The 21,069-nt window shown below is 48.2% G+C and overlaps 1 protein-coding gene across 1 annotated transcript in view; it reads right to left on the bottom strand.

The window, feature by feature from the left end:
• The window catches only part of LOC138568862 (exocyst complex component 1-like), a 1,144,699-nt gene that overhangs the window by 1,083,801 nt on the left and 39,829 nt on the right, over positions 1–21,069 (bottom strand). The window contains exon 2 of the mRNA XM_069646643.1: positions 4,701–4,830. Coding sequence (XP_069502744.1) covers positions 4,701–4,824 — 124 coding nt within the window. The 5' untranslated portion in view covers positions 4,825–4,830. The remainder of the gene's footprint in view (positions 1–4,700; positions 4,831–21,069) is intronic.

The raw sequence follows: 21,069 nt of genomic DNA, 5'->3' as shown, positions 1-21,069 counted from the left end.
TGCTGGGGGGTGGGGGTGGTGGGAGACATGAGTTGGACATGGGTGGGGGACTGCTGGCAGGTGCCCCACAGTGCTGGGGGGTGGGGGTGGTGGGAGACATGAGTTGGACATGGGTGGGGGCCTGCTGGCAGGTGCCCCACAGTGCTGGGGGGTGGGGGTGGTGGGAGACATGAGTGGGGCCCTGGTGGAGGGTGACCCTGGTGGCTGGGGGGTGGGGGTGGTGGGAGACATGAGTTGGACATGGGTGGGGGCCTGCTGGCAGGTGCCCCACAGTGCTGCGGGGTGGGGGTGGTGGGAGACATGAGTGGGGCCCTGGTGGAGGGTGACCCTGCACTGCTGGGGGGTGGGGGTGGTGGGAGACATGAGTGGGGCCCTGGTGGAGGGTGACCCTGGTGGCTGGGGGGTGGGGGTGGTGGGAGACATGAGTGGGGGCCTGGTGGAGGGTGCCCCTGCACTGCTGGGGGGTGGGGGTGGTGGGAGACATGAGTGGGGGCCTGGTGGAGGCTGCCCCTGCACTGCTGGGGGGTGGGGGTGGTGGGAGACATGAGTGGGGGCCTGGTGGAGGGTGCCCCTGGTGGCTGGGGGGTGGGGGTGGTGGGAGACATGAGTGGGGGCCTGGTGGAGGGTGCCCCTGCACTGCTGGGGGGTGGGGGTGGTGGGAGACATGAGTGGGGGCCTGGTGGAGGGTGCCCCTGGTGGCTGGGGGGTGGGGGTGGTGGGAGACATGAGTGGGGGCCTGGTGGAGGGTGCCCCTGCACTGCTGGGGGGTGGGGGTGGTGGGAGACATGAGTGGGGGCCTGGTGGAGGGTGCCCCTGGTGGCGGGGGGTGGGGGTGATAGGGGACATGAGTGGGGGCCTGGTGGAGGCTGCCCCTGCACTGCTGGGGGGTGGGGGTGGTGGGAGACATGAGTGGGGGCCTGGTGGAGGCTGCCCCTGCACTGCTGGGGGGTGGGGGTGGTGGGAGACATGAGTGGGGGCCTGGTGGAGGGTGCCCCTGGTGGCGGGGGGGTGGGGGTGATAGGGGACATGAGTGGGGGCCTGGTGGAGGCTGCCCCTGCACTGCTGGGGGGTGGGGGTGGTGGGAGACATGAGTGGGGGCCTGGTGGAGGGTGCCCCTGGTGGCGGGGGGGTGGGGGTGATAGGGGACATGAGTGGGGGCCTGGTGGAGGCTGCCCCTGCACTGCTGGGGGGTGGGGGTGGTGGGAGACATGAGTGGGGGCCTGGTGGAGGCTGCCCCTGCACTGCTGGGGGGTGGGGGTGGTGGGAGACATGAGTGGGGGCCTGGTGGAGGGTGCCCCTGGTGGCTGGGGGGTGGGGGTGGTGGGAGACATGAGTGGGGGCCTGGTGGAGGGTGCCCCTGCACTGCTGGGGGGTGGGGGTGGTGGGAGACATGAGTGGGGGCCTGGTGGAGGCTGCCCCTGCACTGCTGGGGGGTGGGGGTGGTGGGAGACATGAGTGGGGGCCTGGTGGAGGCTGCCCCTGCACTGCTGGGGGGTGGGGGTGGTGGGAGACATGAGTGGGGGCCTGGTGGAGGGTGCCCCTGCACTGCTGGGGGGTGGGGGTGGTGTGAGACATGAGTGGGGGCCTGGTGGAGGCTGCCCCTGCACTGCTGGGGGGTGGGGGTGGTGGGAGACATGAGTGGGGGCCTGGTGGAGGCTGCCCCTGCACTGCTGGGGGGTGGGGGTGGTGGGAGACATGAGTGGGGGCCTGGTGGAGGGTGCCCCTGCACTGCTGGGGGGTGGGGGTGGTGGGAGACATGAGTGGGGGCCTGGTGGAGGGTGCCCCTGGTGGCGGGGGGTGGGGGTGATAGGGGACATGAGTGGGGGCCTGGTGGAGGCTGCCCCTGCACTGCTGGGGGGTGGGGGTGGTGGGAGACATGAGTGGGGGCCTGGTGGAGGCTGCCCCTGCACTGCTGGGGGGTGGGGGTGGTGGGAGACATGAGTGGGGGCCTGGTGGAGGGTGCCCCTGGTGGCGGGGGGGTGGGGGTGATAGGGGACATGAGTGGGGGCCTGGTGGAGGCTGCCCCTGCACTGCTGGGGGGTGGGGGTGGTGGGAGACATGAGTGGGGGCCTGGTGGAGGCTGCCCCTGCACTGCTGGGGGGTGGGGGTGGTGGGAGACATGAGTGGGGGTCTGGTGGAGGCTGCCCCTGCACTGCTGGGGGGTGGGGGTGGTGGGAGACATGAGTGGGGGCCTGGTGGAGGGTGACCCTGGTGGCGGGGGGGTGGGGGTGATAGGGGACATGAGTGGGGGCCTGGTGGAGGCTGCCCCTGCACTGCTGGGGGGTGGGGGTGGTGGGAGACATGAGTGGGGGCCTGGTGGAGGGTGACCCTGGTGGCTGGGGGGTGGGGGTGGTGGGAGACATGAGTGGGGGCCTGGTGGAGGGTGCCCCTGCACTGCTGGGGGGTGGGGGTGCAGGGGGACATGAGCAGGTGTGCAGGGTAGTCCCCTGTTTTGTGGGCTGCCTGCAGGGGCTGTGGAGGGTGTACAGGGAACACCTGTGAGGACCCACCCAGCCTAATTGCGTGTGATAATTCCCGCACACCCCTGTAATACACGTACCAAGCCAAATCGCGTGTGATAATTCCCACGCACCCCTGTAATACACGTACCTGGCCAAATCGCATGTGAAACTTCCCGCGTACCCCTGTAATACACGTACCCTGGCCAATCGCGTGTTGAACTTCCCGCGTACCCCTGTAATACACGTACCCTGGCCAATCGCGTGTTAAACTTCCCGCGTACCCCTGTAATACACGTACCCTGGCTAATCGCGTGTATAACTTCACGCGTACCCCTGTAATACACGTACCCTGGCCAATCGCGTGTTAAACTTCCCGCGTACCCCTGTAATACATGTACCCTGGCCAATCGCGTGTTATACTTCCCGCGTACCCCTGTAATACACGTACCCTGGCTAATCGCGTGTTAAACTTCCCGCGTACCCCTGTAATACACTTACCCTGGCTAATCGCGTGTTAAACTTCCCGCGTACCCCTGTAATACACGTACCCTGGCCAATCGCGTGTTAAACTTCCCGCGTACCCCTGTAATACACGTACCCTGGCTAATCGCGTGTATGACTTCACGTGTACCCCTGTAATACACTTACACTGGCTAATCGCGTGTTAAACTTCCCGCGTACCCCTGTGATACACGTACCCTGGCCAATCGCGTGTTAAACTTCCCGCGTACCCCTGTAATACACGTACCCTGGCCAATCGCGTGTTAAACTTCCCGCGTACCCCTGTAATACACGTACCCTGGCTAATCGCGTGTATGACTTCACGTGTACCCCTGTAATACACTTACCCTGGCTAATCGCGTGTTAAACTTCCCGCGTACCCCTGTAATACACGTACCCTGGCCAATCGCGTGTTAAACTTCCCGCGTACCCCTGTAATACACATACCCTGGCCAATCGCGTGTTAAACTTCCCGCGTACCCCTGTAATACACGTACCCTGGTTAATCGCGTGTATGACTTCACGTGTACCCCTGTAATACACTTACCCTGGCTAATCGCGTGTATGACTTCACGTGTACCCCTGATATGCACGTTACCCGCTTTGCGTTCCTTGTTTGGCTGCCCTGTAAACTGGTCCAGGGTTAGCGCAGCCCTTTGCGATGATTTAGCGATTTTGCTGGCTTTTCCTTGCGCGAGGGCGTTCTTGGGGGCGTTACTGGCGCTGCTGCAGGGTCGCTGCGATACTCTGCGCCACGGCTGGTTTGGGAGCATGAAATCCATGAATACGCTGTGCGCGGAAATCGGTTTTAGCGCACGTGCCTGGCGCAGTCAATCGCACGCGGACACTCTGCGCCAGCCGCTTGCGACACTTTTCTGCGAAATTCTATGAATTACCCTGTAAGTTTTCTCCATCAACACAGAGGGGAGCTAACATCTCTCACACGTTTTCCATTGAAGCAGAGAGACATATATTGTAATAGAGCGATTTCTAAATTGGCAAGTTCTTGTTAGAGGCCAACATGGTCTGGAAAATATCCAGACCTTGCATTGCCTGAAATTGGACCTCTTTACCCTACACCATCCTAACATCACTAGAGTGAAGAGAGATGTTTCGGGCCACTCCCTTTATATGGGCGAAACCACACTCTGTACAGGCTACATGGAATTGGGAAGGTTGTACAATGTTGTGTTCCAATGCAATATAGCATTCATTACATGGGTGAGCAGAGCCTCTTTTAGAGGCATTGGAACATTCCACATAATGATTTCTTTTCTAGGGACTGTTTTTCAGTTGGTAAAAACTATGTGAATGCACTGAGCCTCTGTCAAGAATGAGGAGATGCAGGCATCATGGGAATCATCTCAAGTGGGGTAACAGGACATAGGGGGCATACTACTATCCGCTACCTGTTGGAAGGCTCATTGTACCACACTAAAATTTCAAAATTGGGAAACAGGAAGCTGAGGGACAAACACAGGAAGTGATATTTTTCACAGAGATCCACGATTCTGGATACATAACTGCCAACAACGGTGAGGGCCACCATAATATGGCCCCCCTATTTCCTCCCCACCGTGTATTAGCATTAATAATGGTAATGTCAACATTTATTGGACATAAAACACATCTTACTTTCCCTCTTCCCACTTTTCTATAACACTCCACCCCACTTTTCCTCTGGTTAGGAAACCAGACCTCCTTATGGCCTGAAATGCACATGGCCAAATCTCTCACCTACGATGCATAGAATGCGGACCTTCCTCTTCCTGCCGGACTTCCACACAAAGGCCATTTCTAGCAGCCGCTCTTCTATGGGGCCAAACACGTCCCTCTGCAGCAGGATCCATACAGTGCTCATGGCCAGCTGCAGCAAAGAGATAATGACATAAGAAAGTCTTCAGAGCCAAATCTTCTGACGTGTATGGGGTCATACTGGGCTGTATTCCATAACATTAAACATTTTGGAGGTACCCAGTACATAATCCTGACATCCCGGGGCCAAGAATATGTAACTCAGTGTTATTTGTTCTTCATCCCATGTGTCTTGTATATTGTGATGCTAAATACATGAACTGCTTTAAGAGTATATGGGCCTCATTACACGGATGGCGGTAATGGTTAACGGCCACCGTTAATGGTAACGGTGACCGTTAACCATTACCGCCTTACTACGAGGTCCCTTAGCGGGTTGGTGCTTTAACGCCTGCTTTTTGCAGGCGTTAAAAACCAACCAGCTAAGGGACCTCGGAGCTAATTACGGCACCGCAAAATTGCGGTGCCGTAATTAGCGCCTTCCCCATTCCCATAGAGCCCTATGGGGCAGAAATGGGAATGGGGAAGGGCAATGGCGGAAGGGGGATTTACCGCCCCTCCAACCTTGGAATGGGGCGGTAAATCCCCTTTCCGCCAAGGCGGTGCCGGTATTTTACCGGCATGAGCCATGGCGCTAATAGCGCCATGGCTCTCCGCCTTCCGTGTAATGAGGCCCTATGTGTAGTTATCGTATGAATGACTTGCCTATATGTATGTCAAGGGAGGAAGGGTAGCTCAGGGGCAACGCGTTTGTCTTGAAAGCAATACAACGCTCACAACACAGGTGTGAATCCTGATCCCACGCTTAGAAACCGCTCCTGGTATTCAGCGCTTTATAAATTAACAATTACAACTATACGTAGCACTTTTTAGTGTGCAACCATGTAATGCTGAAAAATGGTTCTCATTTGAATAAGATAAATCAAAGCAAATATGGTAATGAAACATGAGAAATTAAATGAAACAGATCAAGATTTGGTCCGAGAAGTACTGGAAGTGTGAGCAATATTATAATGAATAGGGTCCTTGATGTGCATTTTATGCATGCTCCTTTGGGGGTCATCCTGAGGCAGGTGCATGAGCATTCAGGGCACAGGGAGCAGAAATAAAACAGCACTGAAGCAGATCATGGAAGTATGATCTAAACTAGGAGGACATAGCATCGACTTGGGGTATCTTGTGGACGTGGGCCACATCATGAACATGTCTTAAGTTACATCTGGCTTGTTGTGAACTTTGATCTTATCATAAACTTGGTGCATATTGTGAAAACTGGGTCAGTCATATTCTGAATGTTGGGATTATCCCATAGTTAGACCATCTTGTGACTGTAGTTGACATCTTGATGTTACTCTATGAGCTCACTGCATTCCCAATGTGCACAATTCCAGCATACTCTGCCTTAATGCTACACAGTTTTAGCAACCTGCTTTACTCAATGTTAAACATGTCAAGCAAATGCCTAGATTACTGTTATCAGTCCTACACCCTAAGGGGTGTATGGGCCACTTTTACTCCCTAAAAATAGACAAATAATCCCCAAAAATAAAAACAAGGAGTAAAGATACTCCCAACAAAAATACAAAATAGCACATAGGAGCTTGTCCTGCTGTTTTCCTCCACACAACTCCATAGATATGTTTCGACCAGTCGCACACAGGGTCATCACAAGTTTGCCGGTATCCTAGCAGTAAATCCACCAGGATACAAGCAAACAGGAATGCCGTTACCAGCGGCTACTTGCCGGTGTTACCAGAAGATTACAGGTGCTGGCAATGGTATGGTATTCCCCATTCCATGGAATACTGGATGCTTTTGCCGTTGGGGTGCCTGTCTTAACTCCACCTTTTAGCTGGAGTTAAATCAAGTTGGCGCATTTGAGTAATTTGTTTTCCCAATTCAAAAGAAACTTTTACAACCCCACAGGAAAACATTGTAGTTTGCTGGTCTTGAAAAGTGACGGTATACGTTATTATCGGCACTTATTTTCCAGACCGTCAAACTTGTAATGATCCCCTAGTGCCCGAGGAAGAAACTACTATTATTACTGCCTAATCCAAGTGGTAAAAATGTACCTTTTAATGTGCATAAACAACATGTGCATAAATAACAAGGTGCAAAGAAGTGTTTATCATGAAAATATCACTGCTTTACTGTTAAAACATATTTTTACTCGCTTATTAAATATTCCCATTGGGAATGGCACTTACTTTTTTACTCCCTAAAAAATAATTTTACTCCCAGTTAAAAAAAATAAGTAGTAAAATACTGGCACTGCAGAATCTTATCTGGAGCACTGACTGTTACCTATTTTCAGTATAGTTTACAGAATTCCGCTTTATGTGCACATTGACAAACATGAAGTATACTGTGATTGTGCAGTTTTCACAATGCTAATATGTTCCCAGTTTGGCATCCACAGTTTATTTGCAGTTTGCATTCCCAAAACACTCCCGGTTTGACAAGCTCAGAACACTCAGGGTTTGAAAATCCCAGAACACTCTCAGTTCTGTCCCATCATACAGACAAGCCTGCTAGGGGCACCACTACCACGAAAGGACCTGAAGAGGTCACAAAATCTAAAAGAGTTCCTTACACACTCATGGATGAGAAAACAGGAGACAAGAGTTCCTTATGGAACCTTACAGAAATTATTGGATACCACCCATACGGCAACTGCACAGTGTGCAGATTCACTAGAAAAATGAAGTGGTTCAAAATAGAAAAAGAGACTATTCCCTTCGGAATTTCTTGAATTGCAAGACAAGCAGAGTGATTTATGTGATCCAATGCCCGTGCGGGTTACGCTGTGTGGGCCAGATGGGATGTCCAGTCAACAAACAAATAGGGGAACATGGCTCCAAGATCTGATACAGGTTCCACACAGCACCATTGGTCTCACATTTCACAGAGTTCCAACATGTACTCAATGACATTGTTTGTTGGGTTGGATAGACGTGGTAAACACCAACACTCATACCACCAATGCACTATTGTACAAGAAAGCTTGGGGCATTCACAAACTTCAGACACAAACCAAAGGTCTTAATGAACTAATGCCAGCATATGTCTGAAACATGAGGTATGGGATAATGTGTATCTCAGGGTGCTTACATTTCATATATCCAAACATTGGTCACACAAACGTACATATGCAATCCACCTAGGCTCCTAGGTATACACAGGGGCTTAAGTGTAAATGGCCACACGTCTCAATACTTAGAAGAGCGTCCCGGTTGTACCCAGCCACTAGACAGGGAGGTACAACCAATAACCGGGAATTGCTATATTCTGTATATCTAAGGCTCATAACTACACTCACGACATGCAACACAGAACTATCCAACACCCTTCATTGGGGTCACAAGCTATTTTGCACTCTGAAACATTTGTGTATGGGCACGATACAAATAAAATATCATATCATTATATGTAATTCATATTTGCTCTGTTCCCTTGGCATCTAGAGCAATAAGGGCAGCACAGTTTATGGGCTGCCCGATCAGACAGAGGCAACCTCCAATACACATTGGGCCTCATTACACGGTAGGCGGTAAGGGTTTACCGGTACCGGTAAGGGCACCAGTACCGGTAAACACTTACTGCCTTACTACGAGTTCCCTTTGCGAGGCCCGACCTTAACGGCTGGTTTTACCAGCCGTTAAAGTAGGGTGCCGCAAAGGGACCTTGGTGCTAATTACGGTACCGCAATTTGCGGTACCGTAATTAGCGCCTTCCCCATTCCCATTATGCCCTATGGGGGCAAAAATGGGAATGGGGAAGTGCCTTGGTGAATGGGGAATTACCGCCCCCGCTCACCTTGGAGTAGGGCGGTAATTCCACCATCCACCAAGGCGGACACGGTAAAATACCGGCAGCAACCATGGCGCTAATAGCGCCATGGTTGCCGCCTACCGTGTAATGAGGCCCATTGTCTAATAGCGCCACATTTAGTAGTTTACCCTCAACTCCCAGCATTTAATAGCAGCGAATTCATCGCTAGGATGCACATATTACATCATAAGCATGATAAGGGAACACTAAAGGATTAAATTACTGAGTTGCTGGTTGAAAAAAGTCATACAAAACAAGAATACTACTATAAATGGCCCAATAGGCTCTGCCCCAACATGACTGACCTTGTGTTGGAAACATCCATCCATGCTGGGTCGGACAAGGGATAGTGCAATATGTTATACTGCACTCATGGTAAAAAAGATCTCCATATTACTGGACCTGAAATGTAAGTGTATATGTAGGTACAGACTTACTGAGTGTAACTGTGGATTGCGTTAGTTATTTACTAATGTTTCACATACCTGAGCAGGGCTTCTGCATTTGAATCCGAAGCGCTGTACCCCTGTGCAGGAAAATAACAAAGTTACTCATTGTAGTGACTACCGTACTCCTAGTCCATAGTCCCCTTTCCTCCATACTTTTGGGACATTCCGTCCTACAGGACGGGACCAGGGCACTTTGAAGCATAAACAAATATTGATGTCCTGCTTTTATTTTTACGCAGTCCACACCGCGCGTGGCTGTAGACCCCCCCACCCCTGAGCCTCGCCCAGCACATAAACCTTCAGTCCTTTTCTATAGTCAGAGTTGAAGGACAAATTAGCAAATAGAGGACACGTTTTAGAGGGGAAGGCAGACGTGCAGTCATATGGAGGAAAGGGGACTCTGGACTAGGAGTAAGGTAGTCACTACGGTGAGTAACTTTGTTATACTCCTACGTCCAGTCCCCGATACTCCATACTTTGGGGAGATTCCCAAGCATTGACCTATGAAACAGGGGGATGGAAATCCTTTATAGAAAAAGGTTTTTGAGCACTGCCTGGCTGAACAGGGCATCAGCCGGGGAACTGAGATCAAGGCAATAGTGCTTACAGAGCACCGAAGGTGAAGACCATGTAGCTGCTTTGGCAATAGCCTCCCATGGCACATATTTTTGTAAAGCGCCAGCCGCTGCTTTTCCTCGCACTAGATGTGCATGGATGCCTTTATTAGCTTGCAGGCCTTGTACTGAATAAGCTTCTGAGATACACGAAGCAACCCAAAGCAAGATGGAAACCTTGGAAGCAGGGGTTCCTTTTGGATTCCCAATGTTAACAAAGGGTTTAGAAGAGCCTCTGAGGTCGCTTGTTCTCTGCGGGTAAAACTTCAGTGCCATCCTAAAGTCCAAGTTATGGAGGGCTTTTTCTGCATCTGAAGTCCGTTTTGGAAAGACCAGCAACTAAATTGTTTGGTTGATATGGAACACTGAATACTTTTTTGGAAGGAAGGAAGGAAGGAAGGAAGGAAGGATGTGTGCAGAGCACAACTTTGTCCTAAGAAAGGATACTCAGCAGATAGGGCTTGCAGTTCACTTATTCTTCTGGCAGATGTAACCGCTATCAAGAAGGCCAATTTCCAAGTGAGGAACTTAAGTTCTACAGTGGCCAGAGGCTCGAAGGATTTGTGACAGAGAGCGTTGAGGCAACGTACACTATGGAGCAATTGGTCTCAAGCTTCAGACCTAGATTCTCCCAAATGATAGCAATCCCTTCTTCTACGCTGGCGGATCCACACTGAGATCCCATTTAGGATGAGGTGCTTGACCAGAGGTAAAATATGAAGAAGGCCAGCAAAATGTCTCTTTATGACCAGATTTGTCAGAGTGAAAGTGCAATTATCCGTACTAAGGTATGCCCCAATGGCAGACAAATACGTTCTGCATGAGAAAATGTGGATGCCTCTGGTCGCTAGATGTGAAATGAAAAACAGGACACAGTCAATAGAAGCCTGTTGAGGGTCAAGCTGTTTCGCAAAGCACCAGTGACAGAATCAAAGCCATTTGCTTCTGTACTGGGCATTTGTTAAAGGCTCGCGTGCCGCCTGAATTAGACGCATAGTGTCTTCTGATAGACTAAACTGCGCTAAGGATTTGAACTCAGGAACCATGCTGCTAAGCTGAAGGATTTTGGGGAGGGATTCCACACTTGTTGATTGGTCTGGTGCAGAAGATTGGTGATCTGCGGCAACCTGATTGGACTGCGTATGGACAGGTGCTGAAGATCCGAGAACCAGAACCTGGCTGGCCACCAAGGAGCTATGAGCAGCAGAGTGCAATTGTTGGCACTCCTGACTTTCCAAAGCGATCGATGAATTAATGGCAGAGGAGGGAATGCATATGCTAGCATGTTGTGCCACGGAATCTCAAGCGCATCCCCAAGGAAGATGCACCGAGTCTGTCCCTGGAGGTATATCATGGAAGCTTTTTGTTGGCTGACGTCACAAACAGGTCCACTGTAGGGGTGCTGCACTTTGAGAAAAGTTGGAGAAGCACCCTCTCGTTGTTTTACCACTCGTGGTTCGCTGTAGATTGGCTGCAGAGGGAATCCGCTGCAATATTGTTCCGGCCTCGAATGTGCACTGCCTGCAGCCAGATATTGTTCTGCACTGCCCCTTTCCAAATCTGTATGGCTAGATTGACAGGTGGGGGAGCTCTGGTGCCTCCCTGTTTGTTCACATAGAATATAGCCACGAATTGTCTGAGCATATTCTCACTACTTCGCTGAAAATGGAACACTGAAAGGCATTCAATGCCAGAAACACTGCCAAGAGCTTGAGGTAATTGATATGAGACATCTTGTCCTGAGGTGACCACAGGTCAAAAACCTCCAGATGATTCAGCGTAGCTCCCCAGCCCAGAAGGGAGGAATGCATCGTTATTGTGACTTGCAGTGAAGGCTCCTGAAAGGAGGCACCCAATGAGAGATTGACAGGAGTTGACCACCATTGAACATCGCCAGCGTAGAAGAAAGGATTGTTATCATTTGGGAGTCTAGGTCTGAAGTTTGAGACCAATTGCTCCATATCGTAGGTTGCGTGCGCCTCATCTTTAGCCTCGCCAGAGGAAGAGCCAGAAAACATGAGGCCATGAGACCCAGAAGCCTTTGAAACCACCAGACTGACCTGTGGGAAGAGCTGAGAAACAATTGGCAAGTGACTGACAAGTCCGTAATCCTGTCCTCTGTTAGAAAGATTTTGGGTTTGATGGTATCCCAGCGAAAACCTAGGAAAATCAGGTTCTGAGAAACTGTCATGGACGACTTTCGCCAGTTTACCAACAGCCCAAGTTGGAACAGTAGTTGGAGAAGGGCTTGAAGATTGTTCGCTGCAGTCTGTTGACAGTGACTTCGAAGCAGCCAGTCGTCTAAATATGGGTAGACGTGGATCCCCTGGAGCCTGAGGATCGCTCAATGACCGCCATCATCACGTAAAGACCTGTGGTGCTGAACTGAGACCAAAGGGGAGGACTCATTATTGGAAATGTTCCATCCCTATCGAGAAGTGAAGGAATTTAATGAAGGAGTTTGCAGTCTGTTGACAGTGACTTTGAAGCAGCCAGTCATCTAAATATGGGTAGACGTGGATCCCCTGTAGCCTGAGGATCGCTCAATGACCGCCATCATCACGTATAGACCTGTGGTGCTGAACTGAGACCAAAGGGGAGGACTCAATATTGGAAATGTTCCATCACTATCGAGAAGTCAGGAATTTGCATTAGTGAGGCCATATTAGGATATTTGTATTTTATTGTTTATATAGCGCTTTACTCCAAAACGCTTTACAGCATAACAACCAGAATACAGAAAACGTCAAACATGGAACATAGAAGCAATAAAATGTACATGATTCAAACCAGAAAAACAGCATGTGGAACAATTTGCATTTGGGAAGGAAGAGAAGAGGAAGGGTATGGAAAGGAGGAAAGGGGAAGGGAAAAGGGAGTAGAGGGAGTAGAAGGAAGGGTGGAGATCAAAGGGGAGACGGAGAGATAAAGGAACAGGAAGATGGAGTGGGGAGGAGAAAGAAGAGGAGGAAGTGGAGAGAAGTCAGGGAGGGGGTGAAGAAGGAGTGATTTTAAGGAGGATCAGAAGGAGGAATAGGTGGATATGGAGCGGATAGAGAAAGAGAAAGGGAGGGAGTACCAATGTAGGGGGGCAAGGAGCTGGAAGGAGTGGAAACGAGAAGAGGCACAAGGAGGAAGGGGAACAGAGAGTAAAAAGAGATCAGCAGAGCATAGAGAGCAAGAGGGGGCATAGAGAGAGAGAAGAGAGGAGAGGTAAGGAGGGGCAAGGTCATGAAGAGATTTAAAAAGGAGACAAAGGAAGTGGAATTTAAGTTGGGAGTGGAAGGGAAGCCAGCCTAGGTTGGTAAGTGAATTGGAGATGGAATCATAGGGAGAGAGAAGACAGAGGGTACGGACGTATACATATATATATTAGGATATGTTTGTAAGCATCCTGGAGGTCTCCCACGCTGAGTTAGTCGCCCTTCCGAAGAGAGGACCTTATCTGGTAGGGCATGATCATCTTGAATTTCTCTTAGGGAAGGGAAAGGTTGAAATTGGATAGGTCTAGGTTAGTGCGCAGTGGGTTTGAGCACTGCAGACAGATGGGAATAAAATCCCTGCCCCCATTCCAATGGAGGCACACGCTCCACCGCCCTGACGTCCAAGAGATACTGCAGTTCGGCCCAGAGAGCAGGAGACACTGTCTGATTTAAAGGGGGGTGAGAAGGTGGAGTATTTGGAAGGGGTAGCCGCAAGCCCGACGGGGCAACGGACAAAACCCACCAGTCGTCTGTTATGGTCCTCCGTGCCTCCAGATGAGACGATATCCTTCCACCCACCGGAGACTTGTGGGGCCGATGAGAACATCATTTTGCAGATTTATCGGAGGTAAGGGCTCCTGTAGCGGAAGAGGAGAGTGAGGACCAGGAAAAAAAGTCTATCTTGTCTCTGCTGTTTGCGTCGAGGCCCATTGGAGGAAAGATCTGCATGAGGCGCTCTTCGTTCTTGAAACCCTCTGAAGCCCGAAAAGGCTCTTGTTCGGGGTTCTGATTTTTGGGTATAGATTTTAGACGGAGCAGGTTTTGCTAAATGAGACAAAGATTTGGCTGTTAGCGTACTGGCTTTGGTTTTGTTAAGTTCCTCATCAGTGGAGGAAAGGAAAAGCTCTTTTCCCACAAAAGGAAGGTCAAACACCTTTTCTTGGACCTCCCTGAAAACTTCATAGCGTGGAGCCACGCCTGCCGGGAAACATCAACCCTGATCATAAGACCCCAGGCTGAAGCGTCCATGTGATGGCCTGCAGCCCCGAGCAGATCCTGAGCCAACACCCTGGCATCAGACAGACCCTCCTAGAAGTCCTCCAGCTTATCATGAGAAATGCAAGGTTGGCCTGCAGAAGTATGACCTCAGTATTTGCCTGACATAGCTGAAGTCCTGCATTGGCAAACACTTTTTTTCCTATACCATTGAGGTACTTGTCCTCTTTTGACAAAACCTGAGAGGCTGCAGTGGAGTAGGAGGAGGAAGATTAAGATTGCAGCGTAGCCGCCGCCACTACCGTACAAGAAGGAAGTGGACAGGAATGTCTTTTGATGACTGTATTTTATAGTCCGTCATTTATTTGGTTAATGTGGTGCCTGGTATGGGGTTTCCAACAAATTTGGCGAGCTTCAGCAAGCATGTCTTTTTAAAGAAACAAACCTGAGCGCTCGTGTAGCTTTATGGTTAGGGCTCCCAAAAACAGCATCCTCCTGCAGGACTGGAAGATCCAGAGATGAAATGTCTAGCAACGCCATTAAATTCAACATCATGTCATGAAACGCTCTGATGGCATGTCCTCATTATCTTAGTCCATTTGCGCTCATCCATTTTGGCGGAAACACAAGACTGTTCCGAAAGGCATGGTGTAACAGGCCACGTTGCCTAAGGTGGCTGCATAAAAGGAGCTGGCAGCACCAGAGAAACTGGGGCAATGGAGGCAGGGGAGGCCCTGCTGGAAGTGGAGGAGGCAATTCCGAAGCCTGCTGCAGTTGTGGAGCGGGCTGTGGTTGGAGCGGCTTAGGACACATATCCTTAAAGAGATCCCTAAAATACACCTTTATCTGCCATAGAGTTTAAGTAAGATAGGGAGCAGATGTGGAATAAGCCTGTCTACTGTAACGTTCCTTTTGTTCCTAGTGAGGAGTGGTGGGGCTATTAGATTAGTCCTAGTAGACGGTATGCTAGCTTGTATTAGTGAAGGACAGTAAGTAATGGTCTTTCCAAGTCTGAGGTTCAATGGGGGTGATTGTTGTCTCACAATTAAGATCAGCCAACCAGTCTAGGGTTCTGCCTTTATCGTGGGTAGGCTGATTAACTCTTTGCGTGAGGCTTAGTTCGGTGAGGGTGTTAGCCAATGGCAGAGCATGTTGGTCATTAGGTTTGTTTAAGCCGAGGTTAAAGTCTCCTAGCAGTAGTATTTGTCAGGTGGGTTTAGTATTTGCAGACAATATAGTTGTAATGTCTTCCTCGAAGGAACCAATGGGACCTGGAGGTCTACAGATTATTTGGGCAGTTAGGGTACGTGAATTAGAGATAGGGAGTTTCACAGTGAGTAATTCACAGGACTGGACGTGAGGTGATGTCCTGTTATAAAATATTCAATTAATGTGCATTCACTATAAATTACTTCGGTATAAAGACATGTAACTCAAAATCTCTTTTTTTAAAACTCAACTTGCAGCAAAACTGCCTGCAATTAATAAATTGACTCCTTCACCTAATCCCAAACTTCCCTCAGCAACCCTTTCAGATTCTCCCAATCAGGCATACTCAACCCTATCGGTACGCTCAAACCATTGTCAAGCTTTGTGCCACTACCATCACTGACTTCATCAATGCCTCTTTTGCCACCAATTCTGTCTCTTCCTGTCTTAAAGCAGCCTGGTTCCCCTCACTCCTTAAAAAACCCTCCCTTGGCCCTTCCCTTCCCTTCCCACTAACTACCGCTCCATAACAACTGTGCCCTTCCTCCTCAAAATTTTGGATCGGCTGGCCTACTACCAAATGCAACTCTTCCTAGAACAACACCAACTGGTAGGTTCCAGACAATCTGGTGTTCGACCGAAACCCAGCACCGAAACAGCACTGCTAAACCTCAAACTTCTTCATCTAGACAGTATTTGTGACTATGGTGATCTCACCATTCTCTGCCTCCTTGACCTATCCACTGCTTTTGACCTGGTTGACCATGATATACTTCGCCATCACCTTTCTACTAACTTTCACTTCTCCGTCGTGGCCATATCTTGGATCAAATCCTTTCGCAACAATCGTTCCTCTAGAGTATTCATTGGTGACTCCACCGCCGATCCGACTGCTGCCCCTTTTAGGATCCCCCAAGGCTCCTGCATCTCACCCACCCTCTACAACATATACACTAAGCCCCTTTTTGACCTTCTAAACACCGTCCACATCCTCTACACAACCTTTATCGGACGATACTGAGTCCATTAATAGGACATACAGCATTGTCCAGTATTGGATGGCCACCCATAACCTCTGTCTCAACGATGATAAAACTGGGCTGCTCATTGTAGGCTCCCCGTTTCTACAAAAAAAACGGGACCTGTCTTTTGCCCCATTTACCATCAACAGCTTCATCATTCCTGTTTAGAAACATGTTAAAACTGTTAGTGTTCACCTTGATGATGATTTCTCCATGACTTAACACATCAATGCCCTGTCATCTTTGACAGCCTACTCCTCCAAACTTATCTCCCTGAGCAGACAATATCCCCCTCCCTCCAACTGCTTTATCTCACTGACTGTACAAACGCTATTATACCCCCGGGTCAGGGTGTTACACACATGCAATAAATAAAATGAATAAAAGTAGCTGGTGAATTTGCAGCTATGGAAACTCAGTACAAGTAGAAACAAAAAAGAGCTACCTAGAGGACTCTAGTGGCAAAAAGAGGAGAGCTAAATGATCCCTGAATAGATAAAGCCGAAAGGCTACTGCACAGAACAAAACAACTCTACTACTCTTCTTTTATGAAAATACAGATAGGTTACAGGCTGATAACCATGGAAAATAAAACATACATTCAAGGTATGAATAGGGTGTGGAAAGCAGTGAGAAAGATCACAAGAAAATGGTTTTCTGGGTTTTCTAGTAAGTCTTTTACTCCTGTGGGGAGGCTCATCAAGAGGAGCAGATGAAGTATCTTGATTCCATAGCCCTACTCAGCATCCCAGAGGGGAACAGACAGTGGCTGGATCGCCAGATAGAGAGGCAAGAAATTATTGAGGAAATTAAGGGACTCAAATTAGGGAAGAGGCCATGCCCAGAAGGGCTAACTTTGTCGCTGCTCAGCCAAGGCGCAAAGATATATACTAAAATAAAACCAGCAGACTGGAGATCTTTCTGCTATTTCTTACAGACCCAGACCAGGCGGTGTTATTACAAATAGATTGACAGGGGATAACATTAGGAGGGTCATCCTACTCATTGATATAATGAATAGAGCCTGGTACCAGGTACTTCTGTTAACTTTGGATGTTGAAATAGCCTTTGACCAAGTAGATTGGTCCTTCCTTCGGGAAAGCCTGATGAGATTTGGTATGGGACCTCAGGAAAGTTAATATTATCAGGGTGAACTAAGTCTCCCCAAAGTCTAGTATAAGTGTAAAGGTTTAAAGATCTCCACAGTGACTTTAGCAGAAGGGGTAAAATATACACGATATGGGTAGGAAGAATGGCCGTTATCAAGATGAACGTGCTTCCCAGACTGATTTATCTATTTTAGAATGTCCCAATAACCAAACCTATTGAGACACTGAAAGGCATATAACGCTCTATAATGGCATTTATACGACGGGGGTTGAGACTGAGAATAAGTAAAAGGAGAATATTGGCTGGCAAGTATAAGGGAGGACTTTCCTGGCCAGATATATTGAGTTAGTATCTGGCCTGTCAAATAAGGGTGATGGCCGAATGGCTTTAAGTGGAATCAGATAAACATTGTGTTTTTATTGAACAAGCTATGGTGAGTCAACACCTATGGAGGCAGTCCCTGCTGGATAGACACAAGAGGGCAAAGGAGCTGTACATATATGGAATACCTAGAGGTACCACTGAGGCGTGGGACATCATCTTCAAAACAGAAGAATGTAAAACCTTTCCTACCCCATTTACATTCATGCACGGAAATGGGGACTTTACTCAATGGATAAAGCATTTGAGGAGTGGTATAGGGTGCGTTGCAGGATACTGAGGCACTCAAGGATAAAAGATTTGAGGAGTGGTATAGGGTGGGTTGCAGGAACCTGGGGCACTCAAGGATAAAGGTTTCTAGGAGTGGTATAGTATGGGTTGCAGGAAACTGGGGGACATGATATGAGCAGGAGAGCTCAAGTCATTTGACCACTGTAAGCTGGATTTTAATCTACATGAGGGAGACAGATTTCATTAACCAACAATTTAGGCGCTGGATAAGTCATTCCACCATTAAGAAGGGTGCTACAAGACAAATTACCACATTAGAGAAGAGTCTTCAGGATGCAGTTAGCATGAAGGGGCTTATAAGGAAATGACACAATTGTATATCAGAAGCCCATACTGTTGATGATTGGCCATTCAAAATGAATGGGTGGAGGAACTAGGACATGACATTTCAGAACAAGAGTAGGAATATATATATATTGCATTACGTGGAAAGGTTTGATCTGTACGCAACATAAAGAAATCCAGATACAGTTCTACACAGATGGTACTGACCCCAGATATGGTCCACATAATGAACCCACAAATAGAAAATACATGTTGGAGAGGGGCTGGTCAAGTGGAATCATATACGCACATTAGGGGGACCTGCCCAAAACTGATGCCATTATGGAAGAAAATTGAAAGCAACATTTAGGGGGCTATGAGAGTGGCGTATGAACTTAAGCAAACCTCTGCACTGCTGTTAGGACAACTCACCAACGTAGCCGGGCTTGGCAACTCACCACAGACACTTCCTTGTTAGATTAACCTAATACCTAAATATCTAATGGCATGTTGTCACTGTACAGCTCCCTCTCCTAGAATTAGCCAAGTCTAACGGAAAAACATAAACTCCTTTATAAACCTCCCCTAAGCGTAAATTCTCTCAATCACCCAATCAGATTGGATTAATTAATAAAAGAACAAACAAGAACATTAGTACTGAGACGAGGAAGAGGGGCTCAGTTAGTAAACTGTTGTGAGCAGTCTAGTTGTTGTAATGACCAACACCTGAGCGGGACCTTTAAACATTTAAAGGCCATTCAGGTGTGGGCGAGGAAGAAGCAGAAGCGGAAGTTGCTGTTGTGATGGCAGCAGGTCGCTGTAAAGAAGACGTTAGAGAGGTCTGGACCCCTTGGCTAAGCAGAGGACGCCCAGTTGGAAGCAGAATTGAAGCAAGTCACACAATGAGAGAGAGAAGCTCTCCACACGCCGTGGACTGACCAGGTATTGGATTCACACCGGAGAGAGCACGAAGCTGCAAAAGCTCTACTGTACGTCAACGCGAGTGGCGGCAGGAGTTGTCAGAAGCAGAAGAAGTCCCGAAGAGCAAATCAGCAATATCGGCGAGTCAGAAGGAGACGCCAAGGCATACCGTGAGTTGGCCTGAAGCAGGTGACCCTGGGGCCCGCCGAAGGAGACCGTTAGGTAATAATAACTATTTCGAATACTTAACAATAGAAGTAAGGCAAACTGGGTGCAACTCTCCTACTCTGGGATTCTGAATAGGCGAACATTGTAACCTGCATTGCCAGAGCCAAAACAAAGTGACAATAAGGTAAACTGGGCACAACTCTCCTAACAATGGATTCCAACTAGGGGAACATTGTAACCCGCATTGCCAAAGCCAAAGAAAAGTGAAATGCAAACAAACTAGGTGTAACTCTCTCAGGAATAGATGTCAAGTGGGTAGATGCGTAATCCACATTGCCAGCAGCCAAAAGGTTGCACAGCCAGAAATCAAAGGCTGCAGGAGCAAAGCTCTCTATGTAAAAGGGATCAAGGGGGAGAGAACTGTATCCTGAATTGCCTAAGGCAAACAGACAAATAAGAGAACCATTATCCTTTTGTAAAATATCCATTTGGGAAAAGATGTAAGCCAATTGTGTTAGAAGTCAAAAGAATATCAAATAGAAGCAGATGTTTGTTCAAATCTCCTGATTCATGATTGTAGTGTGCATAGTTGGGAAAAAGCCTTACCACAGAATACAAATTGTAGTAGTAGGAGTTTTATCCTGGCAGCCGAGTAACCAGAATATTGACCAATTTTAGCTAGTACTGGCAGGCGAGTATACGAGGAAGAAGAAGATGATTTAAAGTACTGTGGTTGTGGTACATGGCTGGGGTGGAAAAGATGTATCAATTCCTGTTACCGTAGATTTCTTTGAATACCATTTCACTTAGTGAGATTTCATTCAATTTATTTCATCAAAAATGGTAGGGGAAATGGTATATGTGTAATGCAAAGTAGGTGGTGTGTTGGGTAAGGGTATAAGTTAGGGTAGGGAGGGGCAAGGTAAGGCTGCTCGGGGATCTCGCCACACATTATAAAATAAATAAGTAGAACAAGTAAAAAGTAGATTTTTCTTTTTCAGTGAAATGGATTCGGTGAAATCTCCATTCAGTGAAATACTTTCAAATAAATCACATCCATCCATAAATTCCATCACCTTGTTTTGATGAACTGTTGGATAGCCAAAAGTAATTGTTGAACCATCCTGACTAAAGTATTTCTTTTGAATGAGCCATTCTGACGTAAGTGTTTCTTTTAAAGAAGAAGTATGATGTGCTAACAAGTGATTGGCCTTTGGAAAAAAGAACACGTGCATTTGATTTCTGAATTTATGTTTGGAAAAAAAGACTTTTGGTTTACCAAATAGGAGGTTGTGGAAACGTTAACAATGACTTTGAATTGTGAACAAACCTTTGGAAGTGAGAAAGTCACTTTGCCAAGTGAAAAGATATATTGAATGGAAATGACTTTGTAGCCTACATTGAGCGGAACTTTGCTATTGAACAGAACTTTCTTGAAACTGAAGTTTGTTTTAGATAATCTTGAATACATCCAAGGGAAGGGAATCCAAAGCTGGTCACAAGGATCAATGTTATAACATTTGAATTTGAATTTATATGTTCTTTTGTGGAGTTTAAAACAGCCAAACCATTCCTGTATAATGGTGTTGTGTATAATAAGTGTGAGGGTCAGATATTTGGGGACATTATGTCATTTTCTTTAGCCTTAGTTTGTTAGGCAGGAATATCCTTGTTAGGTTAGGGAAAGATAGGGGTTTGTTTCACCCCTGATTATTTCATAAAATGGCAACTTGTGAGAAATCTATACCTGTGTATCTGTCTTGCATTTCTGACCTCTCAAAGACAAGCCCAAGAGCATGTCCTTAGATGCTTACTGCAACTTGCTGCAT

Source organism: Ambystoma mexicanum, chromosome 2q (genome assembly GCF_040938575.1).
Source record: "Ambystoma mexicanum isolate Mex_15411 chromosome 2q, UKY_AmexF1_1, whole genome shotgun sequence".
Lineage (NCBI taxonomy): Eukaryota > Metazoa > Chordata > Amphibia > Caudata > Ambystomatidae > Ambystoma > Ambystoma mexicanum.
This window is presented reverse-complemented; position numbering and strand designations above follow the sequence as displayed.